General features: G+C 49.0%; 1 protein-coding gene across 2 annotated transcripts in view; it reads right to left on the bottom strand.

The window, feature by feature from the left end:
• The window catches only part of CABLES1 (Cdk5 and Abl enzyme substrate 1), a 90,178-nt gene that overhangs the window by 50,286 nt on the left and 22,042 nt on the right, over positions 1–17,850 (bottom strand). For both annotated transcript variants that reach the window (XM_040984793.1, XM_040984794.1), the window contains exon 2: positions 2,355–2,426. In XM_040984793.1, coding sequence (XP_040840727.1) covers positions 2,355–2,426 — 72 coding nt within the window. The remainder of the gene's footprint in view (positions 1–2,354; positions 2,427–17,850) is intronic.

Here is a 17,850-nt window from a genome sequence, read left to right as displayed (position 1 = left end):
GAGCCTTGCCCCAGGGCACCAGCAGAAAGAGCGACATCCCACACTGGCCTTCCTCTACAACTGGAAGCCAGTAGCCATGGAAGGGCCACCCCTCCCACCTCAACAGGAGAAGCAGGTGGTGCCAGGAACACCCATCACAGCAGCAGCAGCCACCAACACCCACCAACCCAGACTGCCTGGCAAACCAGAGCAGGTGCTCACGGCAGTCCCACCTGCCTAGACAAAAGAAGGTTTTCCTCCACATTGGGTAGAGTCGTCCTCAATCCTCATTATTAGGATTCCAGGTAACCCCGGGCAGGTGGTACAGTGCTCTCTGGGAGCCCTGCGAGGATCCAGGGAGCAGAGTGGCCAGTTGCAGTACAGGCAGAGATCTGGCTTTCCTGCATAACTTACCTCAGGGTCTCCACTCCACACCACACCCAGGGCTCGCCAGCGGCCTTATGCTCAGCAAGCGGTGTGCTGTCTTACCTTTTTTAAAGCCCTCAACTAAATCACCAGCGCCTCTAAGAAAGGAGAATTGCGAGAGGGTGGCAATAGCAACAATTGCCAAGGAGACTGCAGCACTGGGAGCCCGGGTTATACAGGTTAGGAAAACAACAAATTCATCTCAAAGTCTCCCGCACCATGTGCAAACATCCCTTTAAGACACATATGGTGAGGGATACAGAAATTAAATTAGGATGGAATTAAAAACTAATTTAATGAAAGATTAGTGCTTCCTTGTTAGCACTGATTACAGGATACACTTAATTATGGGAAAGGTTGAATTAATGCCTGGGAACCTTTTCTTCTATGCGCCCAGCTGAAAAGCACGGCAGGCAAGCCAGCTTCCACCCCCACAGTTCCCCAAACACTTGGGTACCATGTCGGTACCTGCCCTTCACAGACTGAAAAGAACCTCAGCCAGCAGCTTGTTCGGCCCTCCCATCTCACAGATGGGAAAACCAAGGTCCCGGAGACCGAAGTGGAATTTTCAAGGCTACATGCCCCCTTCTAGGAGTCCGGCCAAGAATTCAGGTCCCTGGACGGCTAAAGGATTCCCCCTCTTCTGCATCACACAAATGTTATTTTATAGGATACAAAATACTGCTAAATAACTAAAAGGGATTTTTGTAACTTAAAAAAAAAGTCCATTTTGGGGATGACGAAGGCTCCTCAAGCTACCAGACTCCCACACTTTTCTGTTGACACAGGAGGGGTTTGATATGTAAGTCAAAAGAGGATGACATTGCTGGTAAGGTGGTGAAGCCATTTTTACTTGGCTCATTGGCCAGGTCGGGCAGGATCAAGAACTTCCATAATTGGTATAGAAAGTGCTTAGAGAATTGAAAATAAACCTGCCATAGGACCCAGCTATCCTCCTCTTAGGAATATACCCAAAGGCAATGAAAATTGCTTATGAGAAGGGGATCTGTAATCCTAAATTTATAGCAGAGCAATCTACAATAGCAAAGACACGGAAACAATCCAGACGCCCATCCAAAGAGGAGTGGTTAAAGAAACTGTGGTACTTCTACTCCATGGAATATTACTCAGCCATTAAATAGAAATAAATTATGCCATTTGAAACTAGATGATCCCAACTAGAGACCATTATGCTCAGTGAAATAAGTCAATCCCAAAAGGGCAAATACCATATGTTCTCTCTGAAATAAGGAAACCATCACACAAATTGTAAGTTCAATAACCCTTTTCGTACTGTTTTTGCAGCATCCCATGTGTTTGGATGTTTTTAATTTCACTTTCATTTCTTCCAAGTACTTTCTTTTCTCTTGTCAAATTCATCACTGTCTGATGCATTGCATGGTGGCATCATTTTCCCCAAGAGGATTTTGTGTTTTCTTTTTGCCACCTATGCATTGGTTATTCAGTGACATGTTTTTTGACTCCATGATGCTATATTTTTTTCTTTTTGTTTCTGTTTTAGCTTCATACCTGTTGTTGACTTTGTTTTGTGGCTTCTCATTTAAGGGGATGTGTAGTGATGGAGTAACAGAGACTATCATATCCAGATGTGAAGATACAATGCAGCCCTACTTCCAAACCAAGGATGGACTCGCAATGAAACTGTTGGACATATCTAGACAATGGGATGCTGGACTGACATTGTCTGTACCAGCAATGTTGGGGTACACTTAAATAATGGACTGACGGGGATTATGAGTCCTGATGAAGGACTATACTATTGTAACAATATGAGGAGAATCAGTCAGGGGTGGGAATTGTGGGAGGGAATCCCAGACTCTCTGGAATTGTATCATAAAATTCAAAATTAAAAAAAAAAAGGAAGAAAAAAAGAACTTCCACGACTTCTGCAAGTCTTTTGGATTCACATGGAATTTGGGACACATTACCTCCGGAGAGGGGCATTCTCCTCAATGTCTTCCAGGGTCTCCAAGGATGATCGCTGGGAGATGAGGCGACGGCTGCAGAGAGAACAAAGCCACAGGTCACACACCTCTGCCAACTGAAAGCTGCCCTAAGGAGAATCAAGGATTGCAGGATGGGAAGGCTGAGACCGAGGCTGCTTTAAGACATGGGCCCCGGGCTGTCCAGCTAGCCATGTGTTCTTGTTGACCAAGGGAGACTTGGCAGTGATTCAGAGGGAGACCCACCCTTTTCGTGTGATATCCCCAAAAGATTAAGAACCCAAGTGCTAACACAGTTCCACTCAGGAAACAATCAGCTGTGGTCAGAACCGGACAACTTAAACATTCAGGTTTAAAGCCACATTCAATGCAACCCTCAAAATCATTAGACTGCAACTAACAAGTTCTAGTCTCCAGAAGGTCATGATTTCAAAAACAAAGAGAGATAAGAAATCAGGGGTCAGGGTTGTTGTTCAGATCAACTGCTGACTGCAAGGCCAGAAGCCCACCTGGGTTTTAGTTCAAGTCCTGGCTGCTCTGCTTCCAATCCAGCTCCTCGCTAATGGCCTGGGAAAGCAGTAGAAGATGGTCCAAGGTCCTAGGGTCTCTATGTGGAGTTCCTGGTTCCTGATTTTGGACTGGCCCAGTTCCAGCCATTGTGGCCAGTTGGGAAGTGAACAAGGGGATGGAAGATCTCTTGGGCTCTGTATCTGACTTTCAAATTTGTATATATATGAAAAGCAAAGTTACAGTGAGAGAGAGAGAGAGAGAGAGAGAGAGCGCTCTCATCCACTAGCTTACTCCCTAGATAGCTGTAATAGCAACATTGGGTTAGGAGCTCCATCTCAGTCTGCCACGTGAGATTAGGGGCCCAAGCACTTGGGCTATTTTCCACTGCCTTCCCAGGCACATTAGCAGGGAGTTGAATTAGAAGTGGAGCAGCTAGAACTCAAACCATATGGGATGCTTGTGTTACTGACAGTGGTTTTTACCCAGATAGCATCAGCCCCAATAAATCTTCCCCTCTCCACAAAAGGGAAGAAATCATGCCTTAGGGAGCATTCTGAGGCCAGGCAGAATGATGATACTCTACATGACCACGCTCCCCTGCTGCACCTCCTGGTCATGCCGGTTGCCACAGCCCCTTCCCATCAGATGAAACTGAGAGCAGGCCCAGCTTCAAAAAGAACAGCTGAACTGGAAAGTGTGGGATTTTAAACAACTCCCCTTGACCAAGGACCTGGGTTTCAGAGTGCATGCTTCAACACAGTGCAATACATTGAAAAAGTTGGACAGGTTTTTACTTTAAGGGGAAAAAAAAGGACCCAAAATACAAATAGATGTCTATTTTCTAGTGCAACAGCCAGAATTCCAGTTAAGAACATGTAATTATAACCATGATGATGTAATTTGCTCTAAAAAAGCAAGTTTTTTTTTTGGATGTGTGCTCTTTCTGACCAGTTACCCCGACTCTTTCCACTTCAAGCTTTACTTTCAAAGACTGTCAGAAAGGTCACCCTGGCAAACCAGTCAAGGGGTCCATCCATCATTCCAAGAGCCTTTCTTAATCTTTTGATATCTGAATCCTTTTGAGAGCACCCCTCACATCTTCTCTTTGTCTTACAAAACTGTCCAGTAGCAGCAATCTGCCCGCTGGCCGCCCAACAAAATCTATTGGATTTCCACCTCTACGTGGCTATCATATGTCTAACAGTCACCTAAAATTGTCTAGAGACAGGTATGGATGCAACCTTATTTGACACGCATCTGACTCATCAGTGCACAGTCCTCTCCTGGGCAGCCCTGAAACTGCAGGCACTCAGTCCTCCATGTCTCCTGGAACAGCACCACGCTGAGGCAGTTCTGAGGCACCCGGGCCATCATGTGTGGTGCAGCCTGTCTGAAGCTCCAGCTGAGATGCAGTCTGTCTGATGCTCCTTCAGAAGGAAGGATGGAGTCCCGACACAGTAAGCCACATTGTCACTCTCTGCAGCTCTGCACTCCCTACCCACAGGGTGCTGTAATTCTATTAAAAAAAAAAGTATGCCTGCCAGGGCGGGGTAAATCACAGTCCCCATCCCCTCCATCCCTGCTCTGCTAATGCACGTGAGAATCGGGTCTGTGGGTAGGCTAGGCAGGGCTAGGTTGAAGCACTCATCAGCATGTGTGACAACTGGGCCAGGAGCATGCCTAGGTTTTCTTTTTGGGGGCAGGTGTGTGGTACAAGTTGAGCCACCACTTGGCATGACGACATGTCACATCAGAATGCCTGGTTAGGGTCCTGGTTACTCTGCACTTCCGACTGAAGTTGTTTCTTGGGGGACAGCAGCTGATGGCTCAAATGCTGGGGTCACAGAGACGCAGATGGAGTTCCGGGTTCCTGGCTTCATTCAGCATTGCCTAGCCCAGCTCAGCCCAGCCCTGGCTGCTAAGGGCTGAACCTCAGCTGCTGAAGAGTGAACCAATAAGTGGAACGTTTCCATCTGTCTCATTTTACCTTTAAAGCAAACACTTTTTTTTTTTTTTTTAAAAAAAGAGGATTTCCGCTCTTGGGTGCAAGCTGCACCATTGGATGGCACAGTAACCTACTCCACAGGCATGGTGAATAAAGCCTCACCAATACCCCAAATACCCAGGGGATGGATGAGCAGAGGTTATGAGGACTTCCCATCAGCTTAGATGTTTGTCATGACCCAAACTCCCATCATAGATATAATATAGTCACAAACCACCCCAAGCTTGTAACTTGCATGCTCTGGGCCACCCATCAGCCTCAATCCTCCAATGAAGAGAATCACGTTAGCCCATGACTGCGCAGGGGCAGCCCATACCTAGCAGCAGGAACTCGAGCGAGGCAGAGGACTAAACTCACTGCTTCACATGGTAGGTGGCTTTCCTGTACTTTACCCAGAGTGACACTAGACCTTCCACTCATTGCTTCTCTAGATATAAATCTTAGTGGATTCTTTGTCTCTAATATGAGTTCCCAGTCTGTCAGAGCCCAGATATCGGGCCTCACAAAGCTTACTAACACTTCTGCATACTGGGATTACTTCCCACTTCAATGTTAAAGCCTCGGAGGACCTCCATTTGTCAGCCTGTTTTACTGACGTAAGCATCTCAGGTGCCTGGGCAGGACCCAGCAAGGAAAGGCTCGCAGCTCACAGCCACACGAACAGAACTGGCCAAAGTCAGCATTGCAGTGCAGCAGGCTAAGCAGCCACCATTTGATGCTCCATACCCATTCAAGTCCAGTTGCTCCACTTCCAATCCAGCTCTCTGCTAATGCACCTGGGAGAGCAGCAGAGGATGACCCAAGCACTTGGGTACTTGTATGTGGGAGACCCAAATGGAGTTCCCGGCTCCTGGCTTTGGCCTGGACCAGCCTTGGCCATTGCAATCACATTGGTGACTCATGGATGGATGGTCTCCTCTATCACTCTGCCTTTTAAATAAGAAGGGAAGGGAGGAAGCAAAGCCTGACTTCGTAGCTGGAAAATCCCTGGTGTAGCTTCTTCGGGAAAGGGCTTATCCGTTGGCCCTTGTATTCCTACCCCACAGATTCTCTTGCCCCATCTGGTTCTAAAAAGAATTTTGCTTTTCTGCAACTTGACTTCCAAGGAAGCTTACTACTTATAGGAGTTCTAAAGGGAAGAACAAGCTGCATACGAACCCAAGAACTACGCCGTCATGCACATGCTGTCTGTAAGAAGACTGGTTTTCAAAGACCAGACTTACAGCAGCACACACCTTTAACATTCCACTGTCATCCCTTGGGTTTCTCTGAGTGTTAAGTTGTTGGCATCGCAATACCACATGCTTGCTCTAGATATCTGGAGTCTGTATCATGATAATTCCAAGTACAAGCTGGCGAGTGTGAAAAATCAAGATTTCAGACACTCCTTTAGTACAAGTCGAGCCAGTGTGCCAGCTGAGGAGTCCAGCTGCTCTGCACCAACACACATGTGTTTGTGGAAGAAAACTTGGCTGTCACCTCCCAACAAAAGTGGCACAAGGTCTTCAGTTAGCCCGGCCCTGGCCTTGGCCTGAGAAGCTGCTCACGAGGGCGTGTTGAGCTTTCCTTCTCGGTCTCAACTCTGGCTCTCAGCAAAGGTGCTGATAAAGCTAAGCACAGGTCTTTCTCCACTCCCTGGCAACAGCTGCTTTCAAGCTGTGGGAGAAATGCCCAAGTAGAGTCGTGGACTCTGACATCCAGGGGCTTCCAGGCTGTGCGGAAGTGCAGGGTGCAGACCCAGTCAGAAGCAAAGGGCTCAGCTGGCTTGCTTCATGCCAGGGACCCACCTCCCAACCCCAGCTACCCTCCTAGAGCTAGGCCCACAAGAGAACACAGACCAAAGCGATTCTAAACGCCCAGGGAGTGGGTGGGCTCTTGCTCACAAGGCAGGCCTGGGGCTGTTCACCCACTGACCCGTGAGCTCATGAGATGTGGCCCTGCCAAGGTAATGGCAGGTGGACTTGAAATGCAGTAAGTCTACACCAGGTTACTGTTCAAGTTGATCATTTCCTATGAGCTGTGACTGATGTCACAAACATGCAAAACCCCTTAACCCTTGCAAATAAGTTCTCCACATCTAAAAAAAAAAAAATCAAGATTATCTTTGAGAATGGAGAGATGGCTAGCTTTTAAAAAAGATTAAACTGTCTCAAAAGTGATATGCAGGGCCCAGCGTGGTGGCCTAGTGACTAAAGTCCTCACCTTGCATGCCCCAGGATCCCACATGGGTGCTGGTTCTAATCCTGGTGGTCTTGCTTCCCATCTAGCTCCCTGCTTGTGGCCTGAGAAAACACTCAAGGATGGCCCAAAGTCTTGAAATCCTTCACCAACGTGGGAGACCCAGAAGAGGCTCTGGGCTCCTGGCTTCAGATCGGCTCAGCTCCGGCCATTGCAACCACTTGGGAAATGAATGGATGATTCCTCTCTGTCTCTCCTCCTCTCTGCATATCTGACTTTCCAATTAAAAAAAAAAGTGATATGCAATCTAGTCATATTTCCAAAAAAAATCAAGTTAAAATCAATAGACTGAGAGTTGTCAAGCTTGTTCAAATAAGATTTGTTTCTACATTTTTATAGGCAGGTCAAGAAATCGACTTTCTAAATGTTTGCAGAGAATACAGAGACACTCAGCTCATCCAAGTTCACGCTTGTCTGGAGGATCCTCCCCAGACATGCCAAGTCCTAAACAACAGGGCTGTGAGGTCATGTCAGTGGGTAAGGCTGTTCAGGAGACAGACCCATTACCAAGACTTAGTAACTAGCCAGCGCTCGCCCCTGCAGAGCCCCTGGTCCAACAAGCTTCCAGCCTGTCATGTCAGCTGACCAGCCACAATGACTCCTTCTGGGAACAAGTTTAAACTCCTCCTGCCACAGGACTGGGGTTGGTCAGGGAACTGCAGCAGATACAACACACCCAACAGGCACCTACCTGCTCCTTCTCCCAGGACAAAGGGTGAGGAGCAACTCAGTGTCAAGTTCTAGTTCCTACTCAGCTACTTCTGGGAGAGAGGTGACCCACCCCACAGCTGGAGGGGATGCAGTGAGTTAGGGTGCAGAACAGCTGGGGCTGAGGGAGGGATATGGGCTGAGCAACATCAGGACCCTAGAAAGATTTTGAGTTGAGACAGATGACACAGCAAACTTACTGGAGGACACAGTGGATGACAAAGGCTGGGTAGGACAGGGTGGTAATGGGAAGAGGATACCAGCAAAGACAAACCACTTCAAAAAACACAGCTGGCTTCCTCCTTGGAGAGGTAAGAGCTTGGAGGATCTAATGCAGGGTCAGAGACCCCGGGGTCAGCCTGCGGATATTCTGAGTACACATCAGAATACAAAGAACAGAATGCAGGCTGGGAACACAGCAGCTGGGCCAGAGTAGAGCAGGTGAGGAAAACACACGGTGGCAGGAGTATGAAGGGGGTCATCAGGGAAGGCTGGGAAAAGATGATGCAGGGTGGGTTCTCACGTGTGACTCTTCCCTGAGCATAAGACCCAACACCAGGTGTGGGGGACAGCAGCGGGGGTCCTTGAGGCAAAGCCCACCCTTAGGGGAGGTTGACTCCAGGGGGTGCTGAGGGAACAGATGGGCCAGATGCACACAGTTGGGGCCTGGGATTACAGTGTGGGGGGACAAACTTGCATATAGATGCACACACATGGCATCGGCTGTATGAGACAGAATGCAGATCTCAGGCCCCAGGTTACTTCCTGCAATGCAGTCTAGTGAATCCACTCCTGAGAAGCCAGAAAGTCCGAGCATCTGAGCCCACTGTCTGCCCTAGCCTGATGTTCACTCATCTCCAGTCCCCCTCGGGGAGCCAGTTTTTAGGTTTTATTTGAGGTAGGAGACAGAGAAAGTGAGAATGCTCACCCACTGGTTCCTCCCACAATCCCCCAAAGCACACAATGGCCAGAGTAAGTGGGCAGAACCCAAGAGCCTGGAACACCTAATTTGAGTGGTGGAGACCCTTGCCTGAGACAGCAACTGCTGCCTCTCAGGATGTGCATGGGCTGGAAGCTATAATCAGAAGCAAAGCTGGGACTTGAACCAGGTGCTTCGATACAGGAATACAGGTGGCCCATGTTGCAGCTTAACTGCCTCACCTCAATACCCATCCCCCAGGGAGCCAGTTTCTCTTGCCCCCTGCTCTCTCCTGGGGCTGGAATGTGCTCTTAAATACCCCAGCAGGTCAAGGACTATGAGGGACCCTGCCCTTGGTTCCCAGGCACTGCAAAGACTTCTGGTGCTGGGAAGAATGCCTTTACACGTTGCAGACTGTCAACAGCAGACATACTTATTTTCCCTAGGAAGTAAAATGAGAAACCTCCCCCCTCTCCCCCTCGTGGCTAAGTCTGTGGGGTTTACAGAACAAGGATTGGAGGTGGACGGGAGAAAGCTACACCCTGCCAGGCAGGACTCCTCCCGTGTCTGCTGGGGCTGGAGAACTGAGATGTCAACTCAGTTATTTCGAGCCAGTGGGAGGCAGGTGACCCATTCAGTATTCAAGACCTTCAGGAAGCTGCCCCCGGTAAGCACAGCACTCCCTGGAGTCTCTCCCCGGGTCTCCGGCTGACCTTTCTCTGTCCTCAAAGGCCCTGGCAGTATGGATTTTGACAGCTTGCAAACAGCATGCAATCATTTGTAGTCAATTTGGGATTGATGGATGAGGCTTTGTGAACCTGTGTTTTCTGGGAGGTCTTCAGATTCACTACAGCCTACACTGCAAAGCAGCTTATGAAGACAGAGATGGATGCCTCTGGCCTTGGGTTTCCTTCCAAGGAACCGCAATGGTCTCAGCCAGCTTCCTGGAAGTGTTTTAAGAACACCCTCCTCTCTCCTTGGCTGCCACATTTGCTCCGTTAATTGAAAGGTTTGAACTGTGAGCTGGGGACAGCTCAATCACCTGCCTTACCCTAAGAGTGTGATGGGGTGACAGAGGCCCCGTAGGTGGCCACATTTCATTTGCTCAGTGTCTATTTGAAAGACAGGGACAGAGAAAGAGGGGGCGAGATCTTCCATTAACAGGTTGACTCCCCAAACTCAGGGAATAGGATCAGAAGTGGAGCAGCAGAGACTAGAACCAGTGACTAGAACCAGCATTCCAGTGTGGGATGCAGGAGTTGCAAGCTGCACTGTGACACTGGCCCCTTGACAACATTTAATTCAGAAGGTTCAGAATCTTCTTCATCTTTATCCACTGAAGTGTTAGTCTTCTCTCATCACACAGTTCAGGTGCCACCTGCTCTGTAAAGTCGTCCCTTTCATTGTCTGAATTCCCACATCACTTGGTACCTTTATCACATGGAAGCATTCACATCGCCGCACTTAAAGACTGGCTGGTTCCATTCTCACTGTTTTACACATGCTTATCTCCACCCTGACTGCAGGGCCTGTGAGACTAGGCAACCGTGTCTACACTTGTTTGAGTCCTTTTCATTGACCAAGCACATCAACCAGTACATGGCAGGTGCTCAATAATTCCATAAGTGCAGCATTAACAGCTCCACTCAACAGTCAACCTCAGGGGTCGAAAGTGTGCTTTAAACGCTTTGGGGAGTAAGCTTAACATTTTTCTTCCTTCCCAAACCAGCACAACTCCAGGTTGTTATCAGGAATGGCGTCAAACACCAGAGTCAGGACCTTGGAGAAGGCTGAGGCTTAAACTCAGAATGATGCACCAGTACCAGATCTCACACCCAGTCTCCAAATACAAAACGAAAGAGAGCAGCCATGTGTTTTCATATGTTTGAATGTGCAGCATTTATTCACCACTCCATCACTGTCAGGATGAGGCTACGGGGGTCATGCACAAAACTCTGCAAGCAGGGGCCATGGCTGACTTCTCTCGTCCAGAGGCAATCTCAGCATCTAACTTGTCTCTTTTAGTCCTACTTGCACAGCAGGCCCATCATCCCATGGGACAGAGACAAGGAGCAGGAAGGACTCGATTCAAATGAATAGATGTGGCCAGTGAAGTTTAATTGCACAAACTCTACTTACTCTGGCAGCATGAGTTAATTAATGTAGTTAATTAGGTGATTAACACAAAGGTCACCAGGATGTTAAGGCTTGCTGTAGAATACTATACAGTTTCTACATTGTTGCAGGGGATGTAAAGCTATACATATTATGAATTATGTATATATACCTACAAATTATACTTAAAAGGTTAAATGTAATACCCCATCCAATTAGCAATTCTACCCTTAGATATCATCCGACCAACGCAAATGCTGGTCCTCACAAAAAATGTGTACATGAATATTGAATACAGAATATGAAAATTTCAAGGTCCATCAGCTGCCGAGTAGACCAGATGCAGTGTTACTCAGCCACAGAAAAGAATGATGGGGTGGTCCATGCTATAATTCAAATCTGGAACAGGTTCCCCTAAGCCAAAGGAGTGAGGCACAAAGCACAGAGGACCACTAGGGGTGAGATTCCATGTCCACAATATGCCCAGCAGAGGTGAATCTGTGCTGGCAGGAGTGACATCAGTGGTTGCTGTGGCCTGGGGATGGCCAGAGGGAGGATCGGGGAGTGACTGCTAATGACGACAGGGCTCCTTTCTGGAGTGACGAAGAAGTTCTAAAATTAGGCAGTGGTGATGTTGCACAACTCTATGAACCTCCTAAAAACTGCAGAATAGTCCATTTTAAATGGATGGCATGAGTGACAGTAACAGTTACAGTTACAGATAAAGACAGCTGTTCAAATATTCACTTACGCTACCTACAATCTACAGAGGTGGAAAATTAAATCTTGCGGGGGGCCGGAGGGAAGCCATGAAAACAAACGGGTCCCTGGAGGAACTGCCAGAACATGGCCAACAAAGGTCAGTTTCCTCTCACTCAAGCTCTGGGGCCTGGTGGCCCAATGACCCACCCAGTCCAGAGCTGATGGCATGAGAACAAAGAGCAGGGCTTACAGAATCCTATGCCAAAGCCATTCCCCTGCGAGTGTGAGTTGAATAGTTCCTATGGGTGGCTGCCCCCAGATCCCAGTGGCAGGCAACAGGTGTACCTGAAGGACCTGGGAAAACCCGCAAGGCAGCAGGGCCAACACTCACATAGGCTCTCAATGCACCTTCTGCCTCAAGCACTGTGCCGCCCAGCAGCAGCCGACAGCCCCACTCTTCCAGGGCCCAATGGAAACCTCACTGCACACGACCATGCATCTGTATGAAGCTCTGCGGCTTCTGTTCCCCTACCCAACCCTTCCCCCTCTACCCCACATCACCCCTGTCCTCTGACACCCTTGCAAGTCACTACTTTCTGAAGGTAAACCCACAAACCCCTTCCATCATTCACAACATCCCATCCTGGTGTTTCTCTCAGCACCTGCAGAGGGAGCTGAATTTTTTAACAGCTCACTTGGTGCCCTTTGAAATTACAGTGTTAGCACACCTGCCAAGCCGTAAGTACAACCAACAGCCATGGTTCTATCTCCCTGCTTAGGACCAAGGGGCCCAAAATCACATGAACATCCACTGTGAAATGTGGACTCTATGGCTCCTGGGCTCTCCCACAAAACCCTCAATGTGGTCTAAATGAACCCCTGACGTCAGAGCCAGAGCTGGGTGTGATTCTACATGGCCATTAGGGAAGATAATGCACTCTTCACACCCAGGGTAAGTGTGGGGTCCGTTGGTTTTCAACCTTTTTAGAAAGCAGCAAACTACAATTAATGCACCTGACTATACCTGTTTTCCTAAAGGCACTGAGTGGTATCACTCTTCAGGACATGATCCCTTAACATGAAATGCCTGGAACATTAAAGGATCTTGTGAATTTCTATAATCAGATGCCAAGTGTGTGGTTGTGTGCCCATTCAGCTCTTTCCTGAAATAGACTATAAGCCCCTGAAAAGACCAGCCATGCATGCTGTCATGCACAGGATCGACAGCCTCCAGGAACAGGAGTTTCAGGGAGGGCGTAGGTGTGTGCACTCCGAGTGCGTAACCTGGCACTCTGTTTCCCAAAGCTACACCTGGGGGCTCGGAATTTCAGTGAGAGGCAGGCATCTTGGAAAAAAGCGGAGGGATGCAGTCCCTCTCTGAAAAATGGGTACATTCCTTAGGATTATGGGAGAAATAATATTATCTTGATCGATCAGAGGCAAGATGAAAGAAAAAGCAGACAGAAAGCAAGACAGACCCTTGTAAAGCTTTTAAAAAGGAATTGAGCTTGGATAAGAGCATGCAAGGTTGATAAGACCAGGGCCTTTCATGGAAAGCTTCAAGGCATACAACTTCCTGCTCACTCTCTGCCATCTGCATGGCCAACTATCATTCATGCATTTGTTGTGCTTTAATTACTGCCACTATTTATCAAGCACAAGGCACCAGGTGCTCAATCACAGGTGTTACAGGAGCAAGGAGGACACCCTGGTTTAGGGTGGGGACACAGAGGGACCCACCAGAGAAGGCTTGCTGGGCCTTAGCACCAGAACAGACCCTGGAGGACAAGAAGGTTGTACAGGTCAAGGGTTTAAGACAAATGCAAGCCAACACCTTCCCAAGTCTACCTGCACAAGGAAAGGCAACTTTAACCAGTTTTCTCCCTCCACTGGTACCTGCTAAGGCTGGGAGAGTTCTGTGCCTGGATTTTCGTCCTTGGAGATGAAGCTGTCAAGCACCAGGATGAGGACCTGGACCAGCCACACCAGCTCAGTTCCAAGGCCTCATGACCGAGCGCAGGAGCCCCTTTTCTGCATTCTTAAAGTCCAACAGCCTGGCCTTTGCTGTTCAGCAACAGTATCGGGGCAGGAACAGACCCAAGGTGCAACAGGCTGTGGGAAACACCTGGGTGCATAGCCTTGGAACCCAGAAACACGGAGATCCCAGAAGCAACCCTGCCCAGCACACCTGGGGGGGGGGCGGGCAGAGGACAGGCATGAACAAGGATATCAGGACACAGGGCCAGGCCCAAGGTGAGCAGGCTTTCACTTAAGGATTCCAGGCATGCTAAAGGCTACCTCATGGTAAATTTTCCTATCTCCCTTGTAACAAGGGTTGTACCCCAAATTACATCTTACAGACCACAAAACTGCTCTTCCAACCTGACAAGGAACTGCCCAAGCAAGGCCTTGGCTGGGAGATGAAGACAATACTTCTACACCTTGCAGGCTCCCTCTTCTTTAGAGGGGAGCACTCTTATCTCTTGCCATTCACAGAGCTGGGAGGTCACAGCATTACCTGTCCCTGCCTTTCAGAGTGCAGGGAGCTGGAGGGACAGACCCCCTGATGGGCCATCCTACTCTGCCACTTGGACTTGCCTCTCTTTGCTGCCCTTCAAGTGTCTACCCATGCTCGGCCAGTCCCAAAGCCTAAGGCCAAGGTCAGGTACATGGCACCTACTCCTAAGGCTGTCAGGATCCATACAATGGCTGGTTCCAATTAGGGACCCCACCAGAGAAGCCAAGGGCCTGGGCAGGTCAGCACTCACTCCTGGGCTCACCTAAGCAACAGGTATCTGTCCCCTTCCTCCTGTCCTTTCGAATCCTGGCGAGTTTGGTTCCAAAGTTGTGAAGCTCTTTTAACTTCACATGGCTACAAAGAGCGTCATCATGTGCCAAGGAAAACTACAGCTTTGCCTACCCAGGGAGGACTGACTTGTGCTGAAAAACAATGCATTTTGAAAGTCCCTGCTGGGCTAGAGACAACTTTGGTCTTGGAGCTTGAAGGTCCCCTTCACACTGCTGTGGCTTAGTGCCTCTGACAGGCGAGACAGCTTCTCAGCAAAACGTCAGACAGGAGTCATTCAGTTTACTCAGTAGGTCAGGCCTTGAGCTGCCAGGGCAGGTGGAAACAAGGCAGTGCTGACACCTGCAGGATTTGGTCCAGGGAGCCCACACACCTGTGCACACCTGGACAGGTAACTTCCTGGTGCAGGAAGTGGAGACATCCAGGCACTACATCAGCTCTAGACTGGGACACAGCTTTGCTCCAGATCCTGCTGGTATGGTTCTCATGTAACGCTTCTTTATGGTTCTAACAGCCTCCTATAAAAGGCACCCTGTTGGCTGTTTTTAAAGTGTGCAGTGCAGTAGCACCATATACGTTCATAGCATTTCCATGTCCAGGAAGCTGTGACTCCTGCCCTCTCTTCCCTGGGTCCCTGGCACCACCCTCTGCTTTCCATGCCCACCTACCACTCCAGGGACCTCATGGAAGCAACTCACAAGGCAGTCACCCTTCTGTGACTGGCTCATGTCACCATGTGTTTTCAAGGCTCGCATCTGGTGCTATGTGTGCCAGCCTGCCCTTCCTTTCTGAAACTGAAGCACTATCCCAGCCTGGAGGTGCCTCACACCTTGCTCACCCATCCAGTCCTCGGTGGCTGCGTTGACCTTTTGGTTATATGAATGCTGCTACAGTGGACATGAGCGCACAGACCCCAGGTTTGTATTTTCCTTCCTTCTGGAGCAGCATCAGTTCTGCCAGCTGCTCCAGGGGTGAAGTTGCCCTTCAGGACCCCCGGGCAGCCCCAGGAGGTTCCCACATTCTAGTCCTGCCCACACAGCTGCTGCCGTCATGCTGAGAGCCATCAGTCCACCTTCACGGTGCTGGGTACAAGTTGCCACATGCCCCGGTCTTTCTTCAGGTCAGTCTTAAGCCATACCCTTTCTCTCCCATGAGGCAGGGCTACCTATGAGCGCCCCAAGGGCACATCTGTGGGCTTGGGGAGAGCTCTGGTTAGGAAGGGCCGCTTCTCTCCCCACACCTCTGCATTACCCTGGGTGTTGCTCTGTGCAGCCCTGCCCACACTGGCCTCGCGGATTTTCTACCTCTCCTAAATGACGTCGAGTACCCAGGTCTGGGTTACATCTCATCTTAAGGTGCATGACAAATGTCTGAACCAACAAAGACAGCACCAAAATAGCAGTGCTCAGCACCAAATTAATGCTTAACCAACTGTGATCAACAGAACCCAACCACGATGATTTTCATGTGGATGGTACACAGTGGGCCCCTTGAAGTGTCTGTGAAATGAGCTCATCAATCTGCAAAGAGAGGCATGTGATACACAAAACAGCTTGCATTTCCAAACGGCTTGTGGGAACACCTCTGCTGGTCCCTCCAGAGGCCAAGGATGTCCACAGGGGATGTGCAGGCAGCCTGGGGATGAGGGCCTGCAGATGTCCCAGGATAGCACTACCCAGCCCACATGAATGTCCTGTTATGGAAGACAGACATGGGGAGTCTCAAAGGAGCGTGGGAAGCTTGCACCTGTTTCAATAAAAAAAAAAACAAACAAAAAACAGACATGGTTGATGTTACAATTAAGCAAACATGAAAATATTAAAATATACTTCCAGAAGAGGAGAGGACTAATTTCCACTGATCATGATCAAAGATTAGTTCTATCAAGTGAATCCAGTTCAATGCAGTGAGCGAGTGATCTGGTTTCTATTTTCAGCTCTCCCCTGTCGTGGAGCAGTCGCTCAGTGCTGACTTCTGTTCTCTGCCCATTTTACTACAACATGGGAAAAACACCACCCCTTCTTGCCCCATCTCAACAATCAACAGAGAAATCGAGCCCAGCACAGAAACTGGGAGGCAGACACTCTCCTAGCTGGTGCAGGGGAGGGAGGAAGACAGCGAGGAAGTGCATACTCTCTCTGAGAGTGGAGGAAACTCAGAGCATGTAGTGGGCAGCTCATTCTTTCATTTGCAAAAAGCTGTGCGCGCGCGCGCGCGCACACACACACACACACACACACACACACACACAGCTGCCCCACTTGCATCTGTGGATGCAGCCTACAATGTCCATCTCTGCAGGGGCAGGTGTATGGCTAACTTGAGTTTCACTCTTTTTCCTAAATGTCTGAACCAAGAATTCCTTTCTGTTCTATGAGGGGGGAAAAATACATTGCCTAAACAAAATGATACATTCATACTACACGGACACCTGGGACCCGGTACAGGGGTACCATCAGAGCATTCTAGGAGTGGGATGGAGGATCACTTGGCAACACTGTTAACATCAAGGGGAAGGGTTAAAAAGTAGAATGAAAGGTTGATCAGACCGCCTCTGTGGTTAAGTCCTTTCTTATGTACAGCTGCCTGCATGTACATACGCCCTGCTCGCTCATTCTCTCTCACATACACACACTCCCTCTCTTAGAACTGCTTCTTTACAATAGGCAAAAATTGCTCAACTCTGGAAATGTGACTTCCTAGGCATCATATATGTGCATCACTCATTGCACCCAAGGCAGCACACCCCTCACCTGTGAATCCTGAGCAACAGCGCATAGACAAACGGAGAAAAGAACAAAGGCTTTGTGCAGTGCACACCTGCGACACAGCAGTGTGATTCACAATGGCCTAAAGGGGAAAGCCATTTGTGTCCACCAAGGGATGAACAGATGGACAGACAGATGTGATGTGGTGGGAGCATGCATCCTTAAGGGCATACCTGTGGGCTCGGGGGAACTCACAGGTGCCTAAGGGTGACACAGGCCATCACACAGAAGCCAGATCATGCTGAGTGAGGAAACTCAGCAGTCACAGAAGGATGGGCTGTGAGTCTGTCTATATGAGACATGCTGCAGAGTCAAGTGCAGAGACAACAAGCAACTGAAACAATTGTTGGGGCTGTGAGCGCGGGCAGGGTTGTCATCAGAAGACAGAGCTTCAGAGATGCAATATGGAACATTCTGAATGCTGACTTGAACGTGCTGGTTGCTAAAGAGTGGCAACCTGTTCGTGTATTTTGCCCCAAATGCTTAAAACCGTTTAGAAACTAACAGGAAGCTCAGGTGCCGGTTTGCACCCCGCTGTGTGCAAGCGGACCGCAACTGTTGTCTCTTTTCCTGGTCCTCAATTAAGCATAAAAAGGAGAGAGGGAATTTCCTTTCTGCTGGTGCCAAGTGGCAACACAGGCCCAGATGCTTCCCAAGCAGTACAGAGAACACAGAGCTCACTCACCTTGTAGGCACTGCCCTGTGCTAGG

The sequence above is a fragment of the Ochotona curzoniae genome, unplaced genomic scaffold (genome assembly GCF_017591425.1).
Source record: "Ochotona curzoniae isolate NIBS_2020 unplaced genomic scaffold, NIBS_Ocur_1.0 contig_43, whole genome shotgun sequence".
In the NCBI taxonomy this organism is placed as follows: domain Eukaryota; kingdom Metazoa; phylum Chordata; class Mammalia; order Lagomorpha; family Ochotonidae; genus Ochotona; species Ochotona curzoniae.
This window is presented reverse-complemented; position numbering and strand designations above follow the sequence as displayed.